Here is a 23,986-nt window from a genome sequence, read left to right as displayed (position 1 = left end):
AGCTGGGTAAACGATCAGGAACTACAGATGCAAGTATCACCAATAGAATACAAGAGATAGAAGAGAGAATCTCAGGTGTTGAAGACTCATTAGAGGATATAGAGTCGTCAACCAAAGAAAATCTCAAAACCAACAAATCCTTAACACAAAATATCCAGGAAATATGGGACACTGTGAAGAAGCCAAACCTGAGAATAATAGGTATAGAAGAAGGTGAAGAAATACAACTCAAAGGTACAGAAAACATATTCAACAAAATCATAGAAGAAAACTTCCCTAACCTAAAGAAAGATATGCCTATGAAAACACAAGAATCTTACAGAACACCAAATAGGCTGGACCAGAAAAAGAAGTCACCTCGCCATATAATAATCAAAACATCAAACCTACAGAGTAAAGAAAAAATATTAAGAGCAGCTAAAGAAAAAGGCCAAGTAACATAAATAGGCAGACCTATCCGAATTACACCTGACTTCACAATGGAAACGATGAAAACCAGAAGATCATGGACATATGTCCTACAAACGCTAAGGGAACAAGGATGCCAGCCCAGACTATTATATCCAGCAAAGCTCTCAATTACCATAGATGGAGAAAACAAAGTATTCCGTGACAAAGCCAGATTTAAACAATACGTATCCATGAATCCAGCTCTACAGAAAGTGCTAGAAGGAAAACCTAGATCCAAGGAAGATAACTACATTCACAAAGACACAGGCAAGATATAATCCCACTTTACAAAACACCAAAAGAAAAAGGGAGGAGAAAGTACACAAAATAACTTCACTAACAATAAATCAAGCACAAACAAGAATCATCAATCAATGGTCATTAATATCCCTCAATGTCAACGGCCTCAACTTGCCTATAAAATGACACAGACTAGCAGAATGGATACGAAGACAGAACCCTTCCTTCTGCTGCATACAAGAAACACATCTCAACATCAAAGACAGACGTTATCTCAGAGTAAAGGGTTGGGAAAAGATCTTCCAATCAAATGGTCCCAAGAAACAAGCGGGTGTAGCAATCCTAATATCTAACAAACTAGACTTCAAATTAAAATCAATCAAAAGAGATGAAGAAGGATACTTCATATTCATCAAAGGAAAAGTACATCAAGATGAAGTCTCAATTTTAAACATCTATGCCCCAAATACAAAGGCACCTACATTCATGAAAGCTCAAAATGCACATAAAATCACATACACTAATAGTAGGAGACTTCAACACTCCGCTCTCACCACTAAACAGGACCTCCAGACAGAAACTTAACAAAGAAACAAAAGAACTAATAGAAGTTATGACCCAACTGGGTTTAACAGACATCTATAGAACATTCCATCCAAATACAAAGGGATATACCTTCTTCTCGGCACCACATGGAACCTTCTCTAAAATTGACCACATAATAGGAAACATTGCAAATCTCCACAGATACAAAAAAATTGGAATAACCCCCCTGTATCTTATCAGACCACCATGCATTAAAATTAGAATTCAACAATAACACAAATCACAGAAACCCTACAAACTCATGGAGATTGAACAATGCACAATTGCACCATCCCTGGATAAAGGAAGAAATAAGAAAAGAAATTAAAGACTTCCTCGATTTCAATAAGAATGAAGACACAACATACACAAACTTATGGGACACTTTGAAAGCAGTGCTGAGAGGAAAGTTTATAGCACTAAGTGCCCACATGAAAAAACTGGAGAACAGTTATACTAGAGAATTAATAGCATAGCTGAATGTTCTAGAACAAAAAGAAGCAAACTCACCCAGGAGGAGCAGACGTGAGGAAATAATCAAATTGAGGGCTGAAATCAATCAAGTAGAAACCAGGAAAACACTGAGAAGAATCAATGAAACAAAGAGTTGGTTCTTTGAGAAAATCAACAGAATAGACAAACCTCTGTCCAAACTAACCAAAAGACAGAGAGAGAGCATGCTAATTAACAAAATCAGGAATGAAAAAGGGGACATAACACGGACTCTGAGGAAATCCAGAGAATCATCAGGGCATACTTTGAAAATCTGTACTCCACAAAATTTGAAAATATAAAGGAAATGGACAATTTCCTGGCTAGATATCACTTGCCAAAACTAAATCAAGAGCAGATAAACAATCTAAACAGACCTATAACCCCTAATGAAATAGAAGCAGTCATCAAAAGTCTCCCAAACAAAAAAAGCCCAGGCCCAGATGGCTTCAGTACAGAATTCTACCAGAAATTCAAAGAAGAACTAATTCCAATACTCCTCAAAGTATTCCACACAATAGAAGCAGGAGGCTCACTGCCAAACTCTTTTTACGAGGCTACAATTACCTTGATACCCAAGCCACACAAAGACACAACTAAGAAAGAGAACTATAGACCAATTTCCCTCATGAACATCGATGCAAAAATACTCAATAAAATACTCGCAAACCGGATTCAAGAATACATCAGAAAAATCATCCACCATGATCAAGTAGGCTTCATCCCAGGAATGCAGGGATGGTTCAACATTAGAAAATCTATCAATGTAATCCACCATATAAACAAACTGCGAAAGAAAAACCACATGATCATCTCACTAGATGCTGAAAAAGCCTTTGACAAAATCCAGCACCCCTTCATGATAAAGGTCCTAGAGAGATCAGGGATAACAGGAACATACCTGACTATAATAAAAGCAATATACAGTAAACCAACAGCTAACATCAAGCTAAATGGAGAGAAACTCAAAGCAATTCCTCTAAAATCAGGAACAAGACAAGGCTGTCCACTCTCTCCATATCTCTTCAATATTGTACTTGAAGTTCTAGCTACAGCAATGAGACAACAAAAGGAGATAAAGGGAATACAAATAGGAAAAGAAGAAGTTAAACTTTCACTATTTGCAGATGATATGATTGTTTACATAAGTGACCCAAAAAAACTCCGCAAGGGAACTCCTAGAGCTGATAAACACCTTCAGCAATGTGGCAGGATACAAGGTAAACTCAAAAAAATCAGTGGCCCTATTATATACAGATGATGAAGTGACTGAGAAAGAAATCAGAGAAACATCACCCTTTACAATAGCCAAAAACAGCATCAAATATCTGGGGATAATGTTAACCAAGGAAGTGAAAGACCTGTATATCAAGAACTTTGTATCTTTAAAGAAAGAAATCAAAGAGGATACCAAAAAATGGAAAGATCTCCCATGCTCTTGGATTGGTAGGATCAACATAATAAAAATGGCAATCTTGCCAAAAGCAGTCTACAGATTCAATGCAATCCCTATCAAAATTCCATCACAATTCTTCAAGGACCTGGAAAGAACATTAATCAACTTTATATGGAAAAACAAAAGGCCCAGGATAGCCAAAACAACCCTATACAATAAAGGAACTTCAGGAGGCATCACCATACCTGACTTCAAGCTCTATTATAGAGCTATAGTCCTGAAAACAGCTTGGTACTGGCACAAAAATAGGCATGTAGACCAATGGAACCGAATTGAAAACCCTAATTTTAACCCACACACCTATGAACACTTGATTTTTGACAAAGAAGCTAAAACTGTACAATGGAAAAAAGAAAGCATCTTCAACAAATGGTGCTGGCATAACTGGGTACTGCTATGCAGAAGACTGCAGATAGATCCATGTTTATCGCCTTGTACAAAACTCAAGCCCAAATGGATCAAAGATCTCAACATAAATCCAGCCACACCAAAACTTTTCTTAGAAGAGAAAGTGGGAGATACTCTTCAACGAGTTGGTACAGGAGACCACTTCCTAAACATAACACCAGTGGCGCAAACACTGAGATCGACAATTAACAAATGGGACCTCCTGAAACTAAAAAGCTTCTGTAAGGCAAAGGACACAGTCAACAAGACAAAAAGGCAGTCCACATCTGACAGAGGGCTAATCTCCAAAATTTACAAAGAACTCAAGAAACAAGTCTCCAAAACACCAAAGGATCCAATTAAAAGGTGGGGTACAGATCTAAATAGAGAATTCTCAATAGAGAACGCTAAAATGGCCAAGAGACACTTGAGAAAGTGCTCAACATCCTTAGCCATCAGGGAAATGCAAATCAAAACAACTCTGAGATACCATCTTACTCCTGTCAGAATGGCTAAAATCAAAAACACCGAAGACAATTTATGCTGGAGAGGATGTGGAGAGAGGGGAACTCTACTCCACTGCTGGTGGGAGTGCCAACTTGTACAGCCTCTTTGGAAATCAGTGTGGAGATTCCTCAGAAAAATGGGAATTAATCTACTGCAAGACCCAGCAATTGCACTCTTGGGCGTATATCCAAATGAGGCAAATTCATACAACAAGGGCATCTGCTCCACTATGTTCATAGCAGCATTATTTGTAATAGCCAGAACCTGGAAGCAACCTAGATGCCCCTCAACTGAAGAGTGGGTGGAGAAAATGTGGTACATTTACACAATGGAGTATTACTCAGCAGAAAAAAACAATGGAATCTTGAAATTCGCAGGTAAATGGATGGCACTGGAGGAAGCCATCCTGAGTGAGGTAACCCAGTCGCAAAAAGACAAACATGGTATGTACTCACTCATATATGGTTTCTAGTCATGGATCAGAATAGTGCCAGTCTGCACTTCCACTGATAGAGAGTCTGGGAAACAGGAAAGAACCTAAAAGATATGCATATATGCATAGTACCCAAGAGAAGAGGATTGAGACAAGATCCTCTGAATGGATGGGAAACACGGTGAGGGGTGGGGGGAGTGGGAGCTGGGAAGAAGAGAGGGGAAAAGAGAAAGAGAGAGTAGGTCATGGGGGAACAGGAAGTTGAGTGGGTGGGGGTAGAATAGGGGGAAGAGGGAATCATAGGTTAGAAGACAGATCAGGCACCAGAGTGACCTCTAGTGATCTAAAGGGATAACACCAATTGGCAAGCTAAGCAATAGTGGAGAGACCACCTCGAATGCCCATTCCTGATAATGAACTTGATGTCTATAACCATCTGGGAGCCTTCATCCAGTGACTGATGGAAGCAGAGGCAAACACACAATTAAGCACTGAACTGAACCCAAGGAACCCAGTGGCAGAGAGAGAGGAGTGATGAGCAAATTGGCAAAGAATGGGCTGGCAAAACCAGCAGAGACAGCTGATCTGAACAGGGGAGAGCTCTTGGACCCCAGACCGACAGCGGGGAGATTAACATGGGACTGATCTGGACCCCCCAAATGTGAGTGTCAGTGAGAAGGCCTGGGCAACCTATGGGGCCTTGAGCAGTGGATCAGTGTCTATCCCTGGAATACAAACAGTCATCGTGTGCCCATAGCACAAAGAGGGATGCTCTCTCAGCCTGGACTCTTAGGGATGTGCCTGGACCCTACCCAGAGTGAAATGACAGACTCTAGATATCCCCTATGTGGAAGGAATTGGCAATAGGGTGAGAGGCTGGGGGGGGGGGAGGGGAGTGCGGGAGGAGGGGAGGGAGAGGGAACTGGGATTGACATGTAAAACAAGCTATTTAAAATTAAAATAAAAAATGATAAAAAAAAAGAAGAATCACGGTCAGGGTGATAACCTCCCCTTGCTCAGTAACTGAAGGTAAGGCTGTATCCGCTCCTCTGCAGGGCTAGTGTCTGGTCTGTGTGAAACAGTACAGAAAAACTGAAGGTCAATCAGGGACTCTTGAGAAGCTCACAGTCTGATGTGACCAACTCTAGACAAAGAGTTGCTCTCCATAGCACTACAAGGATGCTGGAGGGATAGCACTCATGCTGCTAGGGAGAGGATGTGGTGGCTAGAACACAAATGACCCCCACAAACGCACATTCTTGAGTGCTTAGTCACCAGGGAGAGGAACTCTTTGACAGAAGGATTAGGAGGCATGATCTTGTTAGAGGAAATCTGTCATGTGATCACCGCTCTCAAAAGCCCATGCTAGGCCTAGTCTCTCTCTGCCTCCAGATCGGAACATAGCTCTCAGCTGCTGTTCTAGCACCAGTCTACAGAGTGCCCTGCTCCCCACTATAATGATAATGGACTAAACCTCTGAAACTGTAAGCAAGCTCCCAATTAGGTGTTTTCTTGTATGAGTTGCCTTGATCATTACGTCCCTTCACAGAAACAGAACAGTGACTAAGACAGAGACATTACTGGAATAACTCAGGAAAGATAAGCAGAGGTCTCTTATCAATGGGAAGAGGGGTTGTAGTGAATAAGGCATCCACAGAGGAGCTCACTGCCAACACTGGAGTTACAAGGACTTCTTAGATGTTCTGGAAACCACAAATACACTTGTATAACAAGGACTGAGAAGCCTGATGTGGGTCATCAGGAAACAAGACTGGAGAAGTTAGTAGAAAGCTAACTACTTAAGGGCCTGAACACCTGGTGAACAAGGGTCCCATACCAGAGGAAGATGAAATAAGATCAAAGGTCATTTCAAACATGACTTGTCAGGATCTTCTGGAAAATGTGCCGGGGCAACACAGGCAGTATGGACACCAATTCTAGTCTCTGTCTATTGACTGACTAGAGAAAGACATGGACTAAATTGCTCACCATCGAAAATAGAGACTGATGGAGATATTACAGAGAAAAGTGATAACTGAGTGGAAGAAGATGAGAGCAAGAGATACAAAGATCACTCTGGAATTTATATATTTTTAAAAAGGCACAAGGTTAGGAATTCTCATTAGAAGGCTGGAGAGATGGTTCAGTGGTAAACACACTTCCTGTGCATGAGGACTTGAGTTTAAGTACCCAGAACCTATGTAAAGACAGGGGATGTAGCATCTATAATCCCAGTGTTCCTGTGGTGAGATGAGAAAAGAGACAAGAGAATCCCCAGATTCTCACAGGCCAGCTATCACAGCAAGACCCTGTCTCAAACAAGCTGAAAGGTGAGAACTGACACACAGAACTGTCCTTGGCCCTCCATGCATGTGCTTCTGCAAACATGCACAAAAAGTTTTTTAAAGATAAGAAATTCTCATTAGGGATTGATTGGCAAGTAAATCTCCGGAAGAGAAAACAAAAGTCCCAAGGAAAGTGATCAATATGAGATTCAATGTGTAACAACCCCAATATCTAAGAGAGAGAAACTATTTTCAAAATTTAAATATACTGATTGTACTAAGATAATTTTAACTACAAATGTGATTTTCTTAATGAATTCTAAAATGAAAACTTTTTTGGTTTTTGTCTTGTTTTGTTTTGAGACAGGGCTTTTCTGTGTAGACTTGGCTGTCTTTGAACTTGCTCTGTAGGCCAAGTTGGCCTTGAAGTAAAAGAGATCCACCTGCCTCTGCCTCCCAAGTGCTGGGATTAAAGGCATGTGCCACCACCATCACCTGGAAAGAAAACATTTTTAGTACACTTGATTCTGTTGGGCTATTTTATGTTTGAATATTATGAATGTCTTTATCAGAGCTATCAAATATCTCAGAATTCTGGAAACAGACTTTTTCATGTTTACACAAATAGCACTGTTTATCTGATCAACTTAAGGGAAAAGGTTCTCCTTCAAAAGGACAATTTCTTAGAAGAGTAAAGATAGACTAAGAAGAAAACAACAATACACTTCTGACTGCTCTGTCCTACAGTTTAAGGGACAACCCTCACCCCTCCAAATGCCACTCTGTTGTCCCTTTCCCAACTCATGATGGCATGAGTCAGAGGAAGCTCCCAATAGAAGTCAGAGCTTAGGTGAACAGGCTTCAATACTCACAGGCTCTGTCAGGTCACACCATTCTTACCTGTATACAATTCTTTCCTTCTGTAAATCTTCCAAGCCACAACACAGCTCTGCAGCATAGAACACAGCTCTTGGCTCCTCAAAGCCAGGGTTGCCCAGGTTGTAAATGTGGTACTTCAAATCCCCTCCATTCATAATGGTTAGCACCAAACACAAGGCATCCTTGGTTTCATAAGTGTAGGCTAAACTAACCTAAAGACAACAGCATCATTAAAAAAAAAAAGATTCACACACCTAAAAAAATCTGCTTGTGCACTCTTGACTTACTCTATTTGCCAACAATAATCTGAATTATCTGTTAGGTTTATAATTGGAACACCAAAACACTATGTACTTCAGAGAAGTACACACCACACATCATGTCTCTGGACCTTTACTTAGCAAAGAGCTCACTACAGCTCTGTACGGAAAGTGAGTAGTTGGATACTGGTTTCTCCACACTATGGTCTGACTGTGTGACACCAAGAACTTCTGGAGTACCTGCCTTCAGAGGTTCTGGTAAGATTTTGCTGCTCCACATTTCCTCCAAAATTTAGTGATGTTGACCTTTTTGGTTTGAGCCAGGATGGTCAGGATATAATAGCTTCCGACTGTGTCATTTTGTTGTTGTTTTGTGATGCTGAACCACATCCTAAATCCTTAGTTTTGGAAAACTGATTTCACTATGTAGCCTAGGTTGGTCTCTAACTCATTATATAGCTGAAGCTAGACTTGAACTTTAATCTGGTTTTAGTTTGCAATGAATACTCCTCGCAGTTTTTCATAAATTTATTAGTCAGTTGCAACCTTTTTGTGAAATGCCTTTATGATTTTTGCTTTGTTTTGCTTTTTGAAGAAATGAGATTTGCCCAGGCTGGTCCTAAGCTCCTGGGATCAGTGATCCTCCTACCTCAGTTTTCTGAGTACTTGGGATTACAGATGTACATGGTCAAAAATAGTATTACTTCTTCCCTTTCTCCTCTTCCTATTAGTTGGACCTAGTGCTTTTTATCTGTCAGGCAAGTACTCTCCCATAGAGCTACATTCCCAGACCCTGGTAAGCTTTTCCTCACCTTTCTATTGTCTTGAATGACAGTTCAAAAACAAATGTACACATGCACACATGAACTCACCTTGCTGGGATTTGGGTTGTGATTATACTTAACTCATTTAATCTCTAGATCAACTGAGAAGAGCCAGTATCTTCACAACACTAAAACACCAAGTCTGAGAACATGTTTCTCTCTATGTTAAGACACTCTCTAATTTCTTATATTAGCATCTTGCAGTTCTAAATATAGAAGTTCTGCACATTTTTGTATTGTAGGACTTTTGCCTAGACTGAGATGGCTCTTGTTGCTATTATAAATGCGGTGGTGGCACACGACTTTAACATGAGGCAGAGGCAGGCATGGCCACGAATACCTGTAATCCCAGTCCTGGGGTGGAGGGGAGAAAGAAGGATTGATAAGGCTTGCTGGCCTGCTAGCCTAGCTGGGAAAAAAAAAAACAATAAACACGTCAACAAATTCCAGACTCAGTCAGAGACTCTATCTCAAGAAAATAAGTCCAAGGGTAATGCAACATCCTCCTCTGGCCTCTAAGAATGTAAATAGGAGTTGGCTAGTGGTGATGGACATTTTTTTTTTTTTGGTTTTTTGAGACAGTGTTTCTCTGTGGCTTTGGAGGCTGTCCTGGAACTAGCTCTTGTAGACTAGGCTGGCCTTGAACTCACAGAGATCCACCTGCCTCTGCCTCCCAAGTGCTGGGATTAAAGGCGTGCGCCACCAACGCCCGGCTGTGGTGGACATTTTTAATCCCAGTCCTCGGGAAGTAGAGGTAGTTGGATCTCTGTGAGTTGGAGGTCAGCATGGTCTACAGAGTGAGTTCTAGGACAGGTTCCAAAAAATACAGAGAAACCCTGTCTCAAAACAAACAAAAGGAAACAAAGCAAAAATAATGTACATAAGTGTGTATTTGGCATATATTCACATGTACAGATAAAAATACAGGCATACAGACACATGCACACCTAACTGCTTGTGGTCATGTAGTTAAATTCTAGGTTGGTTATCTAGAAAATCTAAGATTGTCTCCACATACAGTTTTGTCCTTCAAAAATATGATTTTTACACCTTTGCTTCTTTCTCTAAATTCTAATCCTAATTTAACCCTAACTTCTTTCCTTTATTTTGTTGCACTGGCTAGAATTTTCAATACAATGTTAAGTAAAGATAGTGAGAAAGAGTGTCCTAGACGTGGGGGCAGGCATTCCAATAGCACCACATGATAGATGATGTGGGCTAGAAAGTAAAGCTAGTTTGCTGAGAGCTCTTGACATTTTGGTTGTAGGCTTAGTCTTTAATGGCAGAGCCATCTTTCCAGTCTTGCTTAGATCTCCTAATCATAGGTGAGAACTAGATTTTAATAAAATCTTTCCCTGCAACTATTAAAATAACTATATGGTTTCCCCCTCTATTCTAGTAAAGTGATAAATTATATTAATTGGTCTTCATTTCTGGAATAAGTCTAACTTGGTCAACATTTTTTATTAACACTAGGACAGTATATCCGCAGGTATAGGGGAGAGGGTTGAGAATGAGGAGGGTGGGATGAAATCTCCATAGCATCGCTGCCGTCCACTTTCATCACCAGCTGAAATATGTTAGACCAGAGGTTAAACTGCATGGTATTTCTCATTCATGCTTCAAGAAACAAAGACCCTTACTCTCTCCCCTCCTATAAATGAAAATCCATCTCACATACACTTAATGCACATTAAATAATATTGAAAACCATTTATTATGCCGGCCTTGATCCAGGTACCAGGAACCAAAGGTGAACAAAACACCAAAGGGCTCTGCTTTTCTATGCTATAAACGTCAGACAGTAAAGCACAGAGTGACTAACGTAGAAACAGAAATCAGTGCTATTCAAGGATGAACAGAGGTGGTAGCCATATTCCAGATAGAGGGCACACCCAGCTCCCAAGCCTAATGTCACATCTTGGGTAGGTGGGTGGTAACTCAGTGCCTAAGAGGCTGGAACAGAGTTCAGGTTCACTCTCAGTATGAAAATGACCACAAGACAGTGTAGGAAAGTGTAACCCAATTGAACTCTTCCACAGATTATCACTTCATGGGGAACAGACTGCAAGGGGCAAGTATAGACAGAGGTGGGAACTCAGGAGAGGGTGCTGCGGCATAGGTGAGGTGACAGTGGGAAGGACCACACTTAAGAGGAGGTTAGAACCTGCCAATGATTTATTATGAACAGGAAAAAAAACAGAATCACAGATAAAATGAAATATGAAGCTAAAAATACAGAAACAAAACTATGTTGTGTCATAAGATGTAACTATTTACATTCCTTTCATAAAGCTAAATTTGAGGTTTCTATGCTTCAAGGTGTACAACATGTTTAAATAGCTCTGAGATGAGTATATTTTATTAAAGACTATCACTTTACTCCATGTGAAACTGTCATAATAAACACATAGCTCATGCTATTAAACACAGATGCTAGCTATGAAAAGGTGCTGGTTTGGAACATCTGTCTCTACAAAGCAGATAACCTTGATACCAAGAAGTAAATGACTTCAAGAAAACAAATTTTTACACAAAGAATAATCTTATAACCATTGTTCATCATCTGTCATTTTGCGAGGGGGTGGGTTTTGAGACAGGGTTTCTCTGTGTAACAGCTCTAGCTGTCCTGAAACTAACTGTGTAGATCAGGCTGGCCTTGAACTCAAAGAAATCGCTTGCCTCGGCCTCCTGAGTAATGGGATTAAAGGCATGTGCCACTACCGCCTGACTCATCTTCTGTCTTACCCAGTCTTTATACTTCAAAGGATGCTCCAAGGAATATCTAAGTAGAAGTAGGAAAACCACACTATACAACACATAGCCTACAACCTGAGATCACTACTCTGCTTCACATTACTCCACTCCATCTTCAGGTCTTATCTGCAATGGTGAGGGCAAAATTTGAAAGATCCTACAACTCGAGTATGGTAGTTGAAGTTCCAGTGGCAAACGCTTCAGGTGCAGAAAATACAAATACAAATAAAAATAGAAGAAGAAAGAAAATCCAAGGATGGAAAAGAGACAGAGATCAGAGAGGAGAGGAAGCTTACTTTAGAAGGACTAGAAAAAGAACCTTTAAGTACCTCAAAGTCACCATGCTGATGGGCCAGAGCTGATCAATGGGAGGCAACTAACACATGAGCTTGGCTATTAGAAGGGGAAGAAAAAGCACTCATCATGAATATAAAAAGTATGAAGAAAATCTGACAGCATGGGATGGTGGACAGCATAAAACTGGTAAGAAGTCACACAGCAACAGCAGGATCAGCACTGCTCTATGTTTGCCATGCTAGAATAAGAGGGACATCATTAAAAAAATGAAATTATTTCCAATAGTGGGCAGCAAAACTCCACAAAACTCAATGAAGAAACACAGCACCTGAGTCCATGACTTGAATGAAAGTTTGCTACAGGACTGCTGACCAAAATGCTGCGTCAAACAATGTACAAGGGAAGATTGTGATGGTTAAGTTTTGCCACCTTGACAGGATTTAGAATCACATAGGAATAAACCTCTGCGTCTGGGATTGTGTTTCCAGGTTTAACTGAGGGAAGACCTACTATGAACATTGGAGGTACTATCCCAGGGCCTAAGGTCCCATACTGATTAAAGGGAGAAAACAAGCTGACACCAGCATTCATATCTCTGTTTGCTGATACAGATGCAATGTGACAAGCCAATGTATACTCTGGATGCCATGCCTTGTCTGATGTGATAAGCTGTATCCCTTCTCAAACTGTGAGCCAAAATAAACCCTTTAGACAATTTTTTTGTTTTTCAAGACAGGGCTTCTATGTGTATCCCTGGCTGTCAGGAACTCACTCTATAGACCAACCAGGCTAGCCTTGAACTCACAGAGATTCACCTGTCTCTGCCTCCCAAGTGCTGGGATCAAAGGCAATCACTACCTGACCTGGAACAAGTATTTTATCACAGCAACAAGAAAAGTAACTGATACCATGACAAAAATAAGATACTTACTACAAATCTACTATGCAATTTTTCTAAGATTCTTTTTTCATTGAGAGCCATTCCTTCACTTTTCTTCCTCTTTATTCTTTTTTTTTCTAGTTTTTTGCAGGCGTACATTTTTCCTGTAGCTCGTACTTGACAGGCACAAACCTAGTTTGGGCAGGGAGAAAGAAATATATATATATATATATATATATATATATATATATATATATATATATATGACATTTTTAGATTATATGAAGTAAACTCTTTTCTCTATGATAATCTTCTCTGGTAAAGGCTGGACACAGCATATAATAAACCAAGGCCATTTGGGTAATGACAACTGGAAATTTTCAGCTGGATCTTCTACTGACTCCCAGTTTCTTGTCAATAGTAGCTGCTGGGAGTAAAGTGAATGAAACAGTGTGCTTTATCCAGATGCAAATGGAACTGGGTTTTGTATGTGAACATGTTGAGTCTATGTAAGTATGTCCTGATATGTCTTTAGATTCCTATGAAAGCAAAAATTTTAGAACATAAAAATTAATTAATCCTGAATTTTTTTAATTAAAAAGTTCAAGGCTAGGCACAATGGCTCCATAGCCTCAGGAAAGTAAGGCAGGACCATCACTCTCCTGCCAAAGATGAAGTCAAGATGGTGACCCAAGATCACACAACTAGAAATGGCAAGCAGGTCTTAACCTTGGGTTTGCACAGTTGTGAAGTACATGCTCTTCTCACCACACTGTGCTACTTTTGGAACCAGTCATGAACCCAGATGCTTTCCACTGTGCTTGCCTCAGGAAGCTGGAGATTGACTTATAACACTTAAAGCATAAGTAAGAGAATTACTATTGGCAACATAAGGGGGAACTGCAACTGTCCCTATAATGACTTACTGACAGACATGCAGAATAGAAAGAAACAGACTGCTCATTGTCTTCTAGACCTTGAGAGCCTAACATAGCCACAAAAAGTCTGTGAAGAGCTACCACAGTTAATTCATCCATTTAATCATTTGTTTGAAGACTCCAGTAAATGTATTCAAATATAATCTATATTGTCTTTCACAATGATTAAAACTTGCTCATGTCATCCTACTGAGTCAATCTTAAGTCATATATATGATTAGAACTAGAATTTCATTTCTTTTTTTATCATTTTTTATTTTAATTTTAAATAGCTTGTTTTACATGTCAATCCCAGTTCCCTCTCCCTCCCCTCCTCCCGCACTCCCCTTCCCCCCCTCCCTCCCACCCTATTGCCAAATCCTTCCACATAGGGGATATCTAGAGTCTGTCATTTTACTCTTGGTAGGGTCAAGGCACTCCCCTAAGAGTCCAGGCTGAGAGAGCATCTCTCTTTGTGCTATAGGCACATGAAGGCAGTTTGTATACCAGGGATAGACACTGATCCACAGCTCAGGGCCCCATAGGTTGCCCAGGCCTTCTCACTGACACTCACATTTGGGGGGTCCAAATCAGTCCCATGCTGGCCTCCCCACTGTCGGTCTGGGGTCCAAGAGCACTCCCCTGTTCAGATCAGCTGTCTCTGCTGGTTTTGCCAGCCCATTCTTTGCCAATTTGCTCATCACTCCTCTCTCTCTGTCACTGGGTTCCTTGGGTTCAGTTCAGTGCTTAGTTGTGTGTTTGCCTCTGCTTCCATCAGTCACAGGATGAAGGCTCCCGGATGGTTATAGACATCAAGTTCATTATCAGGAATGGGCATTCAAGGTGGTCCCTCCACTATTGCTTAGCTTGCCAATTGATGTTATACCTTTAGATCACTCGAGGTCACTCTGGTGCCTGATCTGTCTTCTAACCTATGATTCCCTCTTCCCCCTATTCTACCCCCACCCCCTCAACTTCTTGTTCCCCCATGACCAACTAGAATTTCATTTCTTATAAACGAGACCCAGCAACCTAAAATGTCGTTTCCTCTGCTCCTTGCCAGAATCTAAAGCCTTGTGCCTGGAGATCGAGAATAGCATGAGCTGAAGAGAGAAGAGTCTATGGACTAGGACACATTCCACAGAGGAATGGTTCCTTAAAGACCATCTCCATGAAGGGCTTACATCAGTGTTGGGTGAATTGGTCACATGCAAACTGCTAAGTTGTGGAAGTCTCCAGCTATATTGGATACACCTCCAATACAAAATGATGGCAGTTCTGGCCTGCTTCCTTTACCTCAACATGCAAATGACTGACAGAGCTCACTTGAGCACAATAACTCTGAATTAAATTAATTTTGAGGCAATGCTGGTGGATTCTGCTTTTGTTTTAAAGTAGAATTTGAGTGCATGTATGGTTTAAATCACATCTGGGCAATGTAACCTGTTTCTGATTTTTAAAAAGTGTTAGTTTATAATGGCTTGCCTGACTCATGAGGCCTTGGAAATTCATATACTGAATATGATCACTCCAGATAATCAATGGGGTAATTAATATCTTTTTGAATTATCACATCAGAACTGTGCACTATTCTCTATCTAGCTGCTACAAGTGATCTCTATCTAGGACAGTCATCATATTTAAAACCTATCCCTCAAGAATCTGTGTGAAGTTCCCCTAGGATCTTCTGCTTTACACATTTTAAAATACTGTTTTTATGGTGTTGGGTATCATACTCAATGCTTTGTACATGGGAGGCTAGTACTGTACTGTGTTTTATGGCCCTAGATCTGAACACTTTTTTTCTCAGGGTCTCACACATAATACAAGCTAGTCTAAAACTTGCTATCTTCGTAACTCCCAATTAGAGGCACACACCATCACAAGAGGCCCTGGACACCTTTTAATGCAGGTATAATGTAAATTCATACCTACACTGGTTAGTTTTTATCATCAACTTGACACAACCTAGAACTTGGAATAGAGAATTTCAATTAACGAATATCCCCCTTCTGATTGCCCTGGGGCATATCTGTGGGTTATCTTCTTGATTGTTAATGAAAGAAGAGGCTGCAGTCATTCTAGGTAGTCCCACTCCTGGGCAGATGGGCCTGGGCTGTATAAGAAAGCTGGCTGAGCGTGACCCAGAGGAAGGAAGCTAGTAACAGCATTCACCCATGGTGCTGCTTCATACATATTCCTGCCTTGAATTCATGCTGTGGCATTCCTGATAGTAGTCTGAGATAAAAAGTGTAAAACAAGCAAACCCTTTCCTCCCTGCGGTCCTTTTTGTCAGAGTGTTTTATCAAGGCAGCAGAAAGCAAACTAGGACAATGTCTAAACACAAATTAGTTAAATAAGCATATTTGACAATGTGCGCTGGTTAGCCACAAAAGAGCATGTATTTGTGGTCCCAGCTTACTGAGCCCAGGAGTTTAGAGCCAACTTGGGTAAGTTAGTGAGACTTCATTTCTTCAAAATCAAATAGTACTCTATGCAACATAAATTTTAGAGCTAGTACTGAATAACAAAAATTTTACAAGTTTTTCAATCTAGACAAACTGCTTAACTTAAATGTCAAGCATGAAAAAATAGCTCTGTCAGAATGGAAAATGGAAGGTAAGGTCACAAAGATACGAGGTGTTTGTTGTTATTGTTTTAAAGCTTAAAGCAGAAGTACCTTTCGCTTACAGGTCCACCTTCATTTCAAGTTGCCTGAACCTATTCTCAAAATGCACAATAAGGAGATAAGTGTATTGGCAAAGCTGATACATTACTGAGCTCATGTGAAGTACAGCCATGGCTGGTACAGGTTACTCACCTCTCCAAATCCGCCTTTTCCTAGAACTCTGTAATATCTGAACGTGTTCTTCGTTACTGGACGCCTAACCAATGGAAAAAAAATCAGATCTGACTGCACTGTTACCTTAAAACAGAAAAGTGGGTGTTAGTGTTATCTGTGGGCCCACCTCACCTGAAGCAGTGCCTGAGACAAAGGTGTCTATAATCAGGACTCACAGCTCTCAACTTTTTACTCAGGGAAACAAGCACACTTAAAATTTATTAAAATCACTGACACAAAATATAGAACATCTCAATTATCCTCTCTAATTTCAGATGAGAATACAAGCAGCCCGTTCTAGGAAATGTGTGCGTTTAAAGCCCATGGATCAATCTTTGGCATATTTTACAACTTGTCAAAAGGCTGCTGAGGAAAACTACATAAACATAGCATACTTTCCTTTAAGTAAAGTACCTCAAATATAACCTTTATTGCCATGACACCCAGCATGCATGCATATATATTTGATATTCTTAATATTCTTGGTATTCTTTTTTTATTTTGTTTTTCTGAGACCAAACCTCAGACTACAATCCTGTCTTCACCAAGCCTCAGATTGCAATGCAGACTGCTATGCTCTCCTCAAAGTGGCTGCCTGCATGTTGTCATGCTTCCCATCATGACAATAATGGATCAAACCTCTGAACTGTAAGTCAGTCCCAATTAAATGTTTTCCTTTATAAGGGCTGACATGGTCCTGGTGACTCTTCACAGCAATAGAAACCCTAAGACAGGAATGTAAGTATCTCTGTATAGAAAAAGAATCTACAGTTCATAGTGGTTAAGTTACTTGCCTAATGCTTCACAGCTAGCAAGAATTTGAACAGAGGCTTAGACTGCAAAGTTTCAACAACTGCATTGCATTACGATAAAGCGAAAATGTTTTATTTTACAAATGTACCAAGAGAGTTAACTGCCATTTTAAAAAGAACAGGGTCCACTGAATCAGAAGAAATTATATAACATTCCACCTACTAAAGATTTATTTCCATGTAAAATAGTACATACAACTAAAGGTTTCCAGTAGCATTGTGACAGCTAGAAAACTGAACATCAAATAGTATGCATTGTGAAAAGTTACTTTTACTTAGTATTAAATTAAAACCTACCTTTCTAGCCATTTCCATTGTAAAAATCGACAGAAGTATGTACTGTCTTGGTATTTGTCAAATGGTTCTTCACTCAAATAGGTATAGACAATTCTAGGGAAAAAATTAAGGCAATTATATATACGTTTATCATATAAGAATATGATATCTGTGTCATAGTTAAGAAGTATTCATTGATAAAGGTGCTTTAATACATAATTTAAATATACAGAATTTGCCGTTATAGAAGCCCATAGATACTGGTATCAGTGAACATAAAATATTTAAAAGAAATGGAATCCCTTTACTCTCTGAAAATCAGAAGTTCTTTTTTATGTGCATGGACAAGATAAATAATTCAAGAAAGAGAGTACATCAGTAATGGGGTTAGGAAAATGGTACAGTCATTGAGTGCTGTGAAGCCATGAGGACCTAAGTTTGGATCCCCAGAAACCACGTTAAAAGCCAGGGTTGGTTGTGTATATCTGAAATTCCCAGCACTTGGAAGGTAGAGACAAGAGGATCAGGAATTCGTGGATATCTTTGACTACATAGTGAGATCAAGGTTAGCCTAGGATAACTGAGAACCTTTCTTAAAAGCTAGATTGTGCAGCCTCAATGCTTAGGAGTGTATGTAGGGGAGTAAAGACCAAAACATCATGAGGGGTTTGCTGGACAGCCAGTCTAGCCAAAACAGCCATGTTCATATTCAGGGAGAGACCCTGTCTCAAACAATAAGATGGAACACACTAAAGACAACACTCAATATTGACCTCTGGCACACACACACACACACACACACCTACATCTACTACACACAAATACATACACACAAGAATATTGGAATGGGGGGAGCATGGGAGGATGGGAGGTCAAGGGAATGGAGGGATTGATATGTAAATAAGAGTGCTTCTAAAATAAAATAATAATATTGGAATAAGAAGATAATTTAAAAGGCATTCAAGGTGTGTGCATGAGTGTGTATCTCAAGAGAAAGTCAACCTTTTCCCAGTAAAACAAATGTGCAAATCTATAGTAATTTTCCTATGGTAGGAGATAATATATGTTATACCATCTTTTTGAAATGTAAATCACCTAATAATTTTATGCTACACATTTGTGTGCATTATGTATGTATTGTGTATGTGTGTGCATTTGTGTATGTGGTACATTGACTGGCCACCAAACTCTTGGTCTCCATACCCTGATGCTGGGGTTATAGGCAAGAAGTCATATTATACTCATATAAAAGCCCTCTTGCTTTAACAGCAAATGTTCTTACTCACTGAACCACCTCCAAACACTACATATTTCTTTGAGAGAGTGCATTATATTATAGAAGTAATAAAATTCTGACTTGGGGGACTTGGGATATGGTTCAGTAGTAGCGTGCTTACATAGTGTGTGTGACATTCTGGGTTCAATCCCCAATACGACAAAAACAAAACAAAGGCAGGTACACTGTTTATGAGAGAACTGGGCAGACAGAGGTACTGGGACGAAGCACAATCTACACAGATCACTTCTTTTGGGGATAGGAAATGATCTGGAGCCTTCTGAAGAAGGTGGGGTATGGATTGAAGCATTACAGAAGTTACTCAGACATTGCAAAAGGGAAGTATTCAAGCATAGGCAAAGTCCAAACAGAAAAATACGGTGGTTTGTTTGTGGAATTGGTAGGAACTGAAGAGGCGTTGTAAATTCTCCCACAATTTCTTCTGAGTTTTAGAATCTGAGCCAATCACATGATTTTTGTTTTACTTTATTTTTAAAGAGGTAATTCATGTTTTTGATAATGAGGATTCCTCTAGGTACTGTAACCTTCACAGGGGTGTGCACTGGCGAATCTATGTCTAGCACTGAGACATGCTATGCTTTTCTGAAAGTTCCTTCATGAGAAGCTAAGAGGATACAATATTTTTTTCCCAAATGTAGTGGGACGTCTATGTCTTAAACAAGTATAACCCACAAAACAAAAGCTTTTCAGCCTCAGGCATTTTCAGAATGAGGAAGGGATGTAAACAGGGTCCTCATAGTTTAAGTCTGAATACTCCTCAGGAAGCTCTTTAGACAAGCCCTTGTTTTCCAATGAGTCAGGGAGGCCTGCCCCCCCTCTCTAGGAAACATCCCTCAGATGTTACATTCTCTCATGATTGAAATCTTTGCAAAAACTGTACAAACCAAGCTGATGTATGTCCTTGGGGAATGTGTCCATCTGAGGGTGTCGGTTGATCTGTCCTCAAGTAATATGACTCCCATATGTAAGATGCAGCAGAAAGAGTCACCTGGAGGACAGTACAGAAGTCAAGAACACCTGCTTAGACAAGTCCTGCCTTATCCATTCACAAGCAGGGGGGGCCTGAGGTAAATTATCCAACTTCTATGGCCTCAGTTTCTCGTGTGGTCAACCATGCCCATGAGTGATAAATGGGGTAATATCTGCAAAGTAACTAACTTGCAGTTATAATTACTACTGCATACCTCTGAGTGCATGTATGACAGGAAGAGTTCACGACTCTCCCCCAGTAGAGGAATTTAAAAGCCAATAAAGTATAAAATACAGGCCCCTCATGGTGTGTCTGAAATCAAGAAAAAGGAAAAGTTTTATGTTTAACCACAATGTCCTAGGCCTGTAGTGATCAATGATACAAGAGTATGCCTTGTCTCTTTGCTGTACCAGAGAATAGAACAAACAGAACCAACATCTTTTTGCAAAAGAAATTTAAGTGGTGATTGGGTATTTATTCAGTGGTAGAGTACTTGCCTAACAAGGGCAAGGTCCAGAGCTTGGTCCTCAGCTATAGGAAATAGAGAGGAGACAAACTGAAAGAAGAAAAAGGACATCTGCAGACCACTGCAGATATGTATATGCACATATCCACACACACACAAATAAATACAAATGTTTTATTAATGAAGGGGGGTTTCAAGACAGGGTTTCTCTGTGGTTTTGGAGCCTGTCCTGGAACTCACTCTGTAGACCAGGCTGGCTTCGAACTCACAGAGATCCACCTGCCTCTGCCTCCCAAGTGTTGGGATTAAAGGCGTGCGCCACCACCGCCTAGCCAAATATTATAGCAACCAAAATCTTATGACAAGGACCTTGTATTTCAACATAGTAAATCTGAATACTGTACAATTAATTTTTGACTATTTTTATGTTTTGAACAGGTCATGTTACCCACAGACTCAAATGTTGAATACTTGCTCTCTATCTAGTAATGCTATTTCTGAGGCAGGGCTTGAGGAAGGAGGTCCTTAGGGTTACACCTCAGAAAGTTATAACTGATCCTGAGTCCTTTCCTACTTCCTGTCCATTGCATGGTAAGCAGCCTTCTTATCCTCATATTGTCAGCACCATAGTATTCTGCCTTACTGTAGACCAGTCACGGTATGGGAGAGCTAGCAGAACAATAACTGCAGGATCTCCATGACTCGGGGCAACAGCAGGACAGCAGAGAGGAGTCTCAGTGAGGGTCCAGTGTTGATGCTAGAGTGGAAGCTGGGGGTCTTGAATCTTGATTAGTTGCAGTGAACAGTTGGAAGCAAAGTCTTCCATATCTCTGGTCAACACCAAAGGCAGTCAGGGTAGGAACTCACACAGGGCAGGAACCTGGAGACAGGAGCTGGTACAGAGGCCATGGAGAAGTGCCGCTTACTGGCTTGATCATTATATTTTATTATTTTATTTTTAGTCTTTTTTTATTATTTTTTACATTCCAATGCCAGTTCCCCCTCCCTTCTCTCCTTCCACCTCCCCATCCCCCTTTTCTCTCATCTACTCCTTGGAGAGGGTAAGGCTTCTCCAAGGAAGTCTACTAAGACTATGCCATCATGTCGTTGAGGCAGGACCATGGCACCTCTCCACTCCCACACTCCTGTGTCTAGGCTGGACAAGGTATCTCCCTATATAGAATGGGCTCCACTAAGTCAGTTTGTGCATCAGTGTTAGATCTTAGACCCACTGCCAGTGACCTCATATATTGTCCCAGCCACACCATTGTCACCTATATTAAGGGAGTCTAGTTCAGTATTATGCAGGTTCCTCATTTGTCAGACCAGAGTCAGTGCTCTCGAACTAGCTCAGGTCAGCTGATTCTGTGGGTTTCCCCATCATGGGCTTGACTTCTTTGCTCATATTATCGCTCCTCTATCACTTCGATTGTACTCCAGGAGCTTGGTCCATTGGTTAGTTGTAGATTTCTGCATTTGCTTCTGTTTCTGGAAGAGGGTTCAAGCTTGTCTGGAGTTGTGGATTGTAAGCTGGGTATCTTTTGCTTTATGTCTGGTATACACTTATGAGTGAGTACATACTGTATTTGTCTTTCTGGTTTTGGGTTACCTCCCTTAGGATTGCTTTTCTAATTCTGTTCATTTGCCTGAGAATTTTAGTATATCATTGTTTCTTACTGCTGAGTAGTACTCTATTTTGTAAATATACCACATTTTCTTTATCCATTCTTATTTTATTTTTTGAGATTATAATAACATCACTTCTCCCCCCATCAGCCACCAAACAAACCTTCCCATAAGGCTCTCCTTGCTCTTTTAAAAACATGTATTTATTATTTAGGAATATATATATATATATATATATACTTTTAAATACACAAGTACATCTGCTCAGTCTATGTACTACTACTTGTATAAATATTTTTAAGGCTGACCACTTGGTACTGGATAACCAACTGGTGTGTTCGTCCATGGAAAAAACTATTTCTCCCACTCTCAGCAATCCTTAATTGCCTATAGTTCTTGGTGTAGCGTTGAAGCCTTGTGGCTTTCCTCCATTCACATTACATGTCTACTGTTGTTCTTGCTCATAAATAGATACTTTAAATTGTTCAATTCACTAGAACACCAGGAATATGAATATTCAGCAAGAAGCAAATGATGACAAACTTAAAAATTTTGCATGGAATGGTGGTGCACATCTTTAATTCCAGCACTCAGGAGACAAAAGCAGATGGATCTCTCTATAGCATGAATTCTAATAGGTCTTAATAATAAAAACTAGGAGTCAGCTATCAGGGGGTGAAAACTGAAGATTAGAGAAGCAGAGTGGCCAGCCACTAGAGTTCTTACCTCTACCAATGCTCAGACCAAAGGGGCAATCCTGTCCCTATGAATCCTCAGACTGACTGCTTAGACTGCATGCCTAGACTGCAATGAACTCCTGTCTCCTCCTGCCTTATATTCCTCTCTCCACCCACTCATTTCACTTCCTGTCTCCACCTCCTTAGTGCTGGAATTAAAGGCATGTTACAGGTGCTAGGATCACCTTTGTGGTGAGTTCTGGTTCTCTTTTAGTCTGGATCAATTTCATGTAGCCTAGAGTGGCCTTGAACTAACAGAGATCCGTCTGCCTCTGTCTCCCAAGTGCTTGGATTAAAGGTGTGTGCCACCAGTGGCTGACCTCTATGGCTAACTAGTGTGGCTGCTGGGATTAAAAGTGTGTGTCACCACTCTCTGGCCTCTATGGCTCAATAGGGTAACTAGCTTTGTACTCTGATCTTCAGGTAAGCTTTGTTAGAACATAAAATATCACCACAGGGCGGGTGGTGGTAGCGTACGCCTTTAATCCCAGCTCCCAGCACTCGGGAGGCAGAGGCAGGTGGATCTCTGTAAGTTCTAGGCCAGCATGGTCTACAGAGTGAGTTCCAGGAGAGCCTCTAAAACAATACAGAGAAACCCTGTCTCGAAAACACACACACACACACACACACACACACACTATATATATACATACATATGTATATACATATATACATACATACATACATACATACATACATATATATCTCACCACAGATCTCTGAGTTCAAGGCCAGCTTGGTCTATATAGTGAGTTTCATGCCAGCCAGGGCTATACATTGAAACCCTGTCTTAAAAACAGTTTTTTTTTTCCAGAGAACATCTACTCCAATATCATGCCTGGCTAGAAAAGAAGAGGCAGAAACCATTCATCCATCTGTGAACACAGGACTGCTAATTCAATTTCTTCATTAAGATCAGGCCCCACTACAGTACAGTTGCACATACCCAGGAAGTCAATCTCTCTCTCTTGAAAGCTGTGCAAGACTGTCTGCTGTGTTTGTGATATATCCTAAGTATGTGGTGCAGAGAAATCATAACTTTTATGTTGAATAAATAAGTGAAATTAACTCTCTTTAAAGGTCTGGTATCCCACTTACAATATCAAGATATACCAAAATAAGATAAAGAGATTTGAAAACTTGTTTGGGCTTTTAAAAATGTATAAGAAAGGTCCTTAAAAGGCTCTGTGGTGAAGGTGCTTATTACCAAACCTGGTGACCTCAGTTTGATTCTCAGACCCTACAGAGAGCTGACTCCTGTAAGTTCTCATCTCTGCATGTGTGTCATGGTATGCGCATACTACGCACACA

General features: G+C 40.3%; 1 protein-coding gene across 7 annotated transcripts in view; it reads right to left on the bottom strand.

The window, feature by feature from the left end:
* Nucleotides 1-23,986, bottom strand: part of Grk4 (G protein-coupled receptor kinase 4) — a 92,568-nt gene that overhangs the window by 30,956 nt on the left and 37,626 nt on the right. For all 7 annotated transcript variants that reach the window (XM_040746944.1, XM_040746946.1, XM_040746942.1 and 4 more), the window contains 4 exons: nucleotides 17,601-17,693; nucleotides 16,471-16,534; nucleotides 12,784-12,924; nucleotides 7,736-7,926 (listed from right to left, as the gene is read on the bottom strand). In XM_040746944.1, the coding sequence (XP_040602878.1) occupies nucleotides 7,736-7,926; nucleotides 12,784-12,924; nucleotides 16,471-16,534; nucleotides 17,601-17,693 (489 nt within the window). The remainder of the gene's footprint in view (nucleotides 1-7,735; nucleotides 7,927-12,783; nucleotides 12,925-16,470; nucleotides 16,535-17,600; nucleotides 17,694-23,986) is intronic.

The sequence above is a fragment of the Mesocricetus auratus genome, unplaced genomic scaffold (genome assembly GCF_017639785.1).
Source record: "Mesocricetus auratus isolate SY011 unplaced genomic scaffold, BCM_Maur_2.0 Super-Scaffold_100006, whole genome shotgun sequence".
Taxonomy (NCBI): Eukaryota; Metazoa; Chordata; class Mammalia; order Rodentia; family Cricetidae; genus Mesocricetus; species Mesocricetus auratus.
The sequence above is the reverse complement of the archived record's forward strand: the minus strand, read 5'-3'. Positions and strand labels throughout refer to the sequence as shown.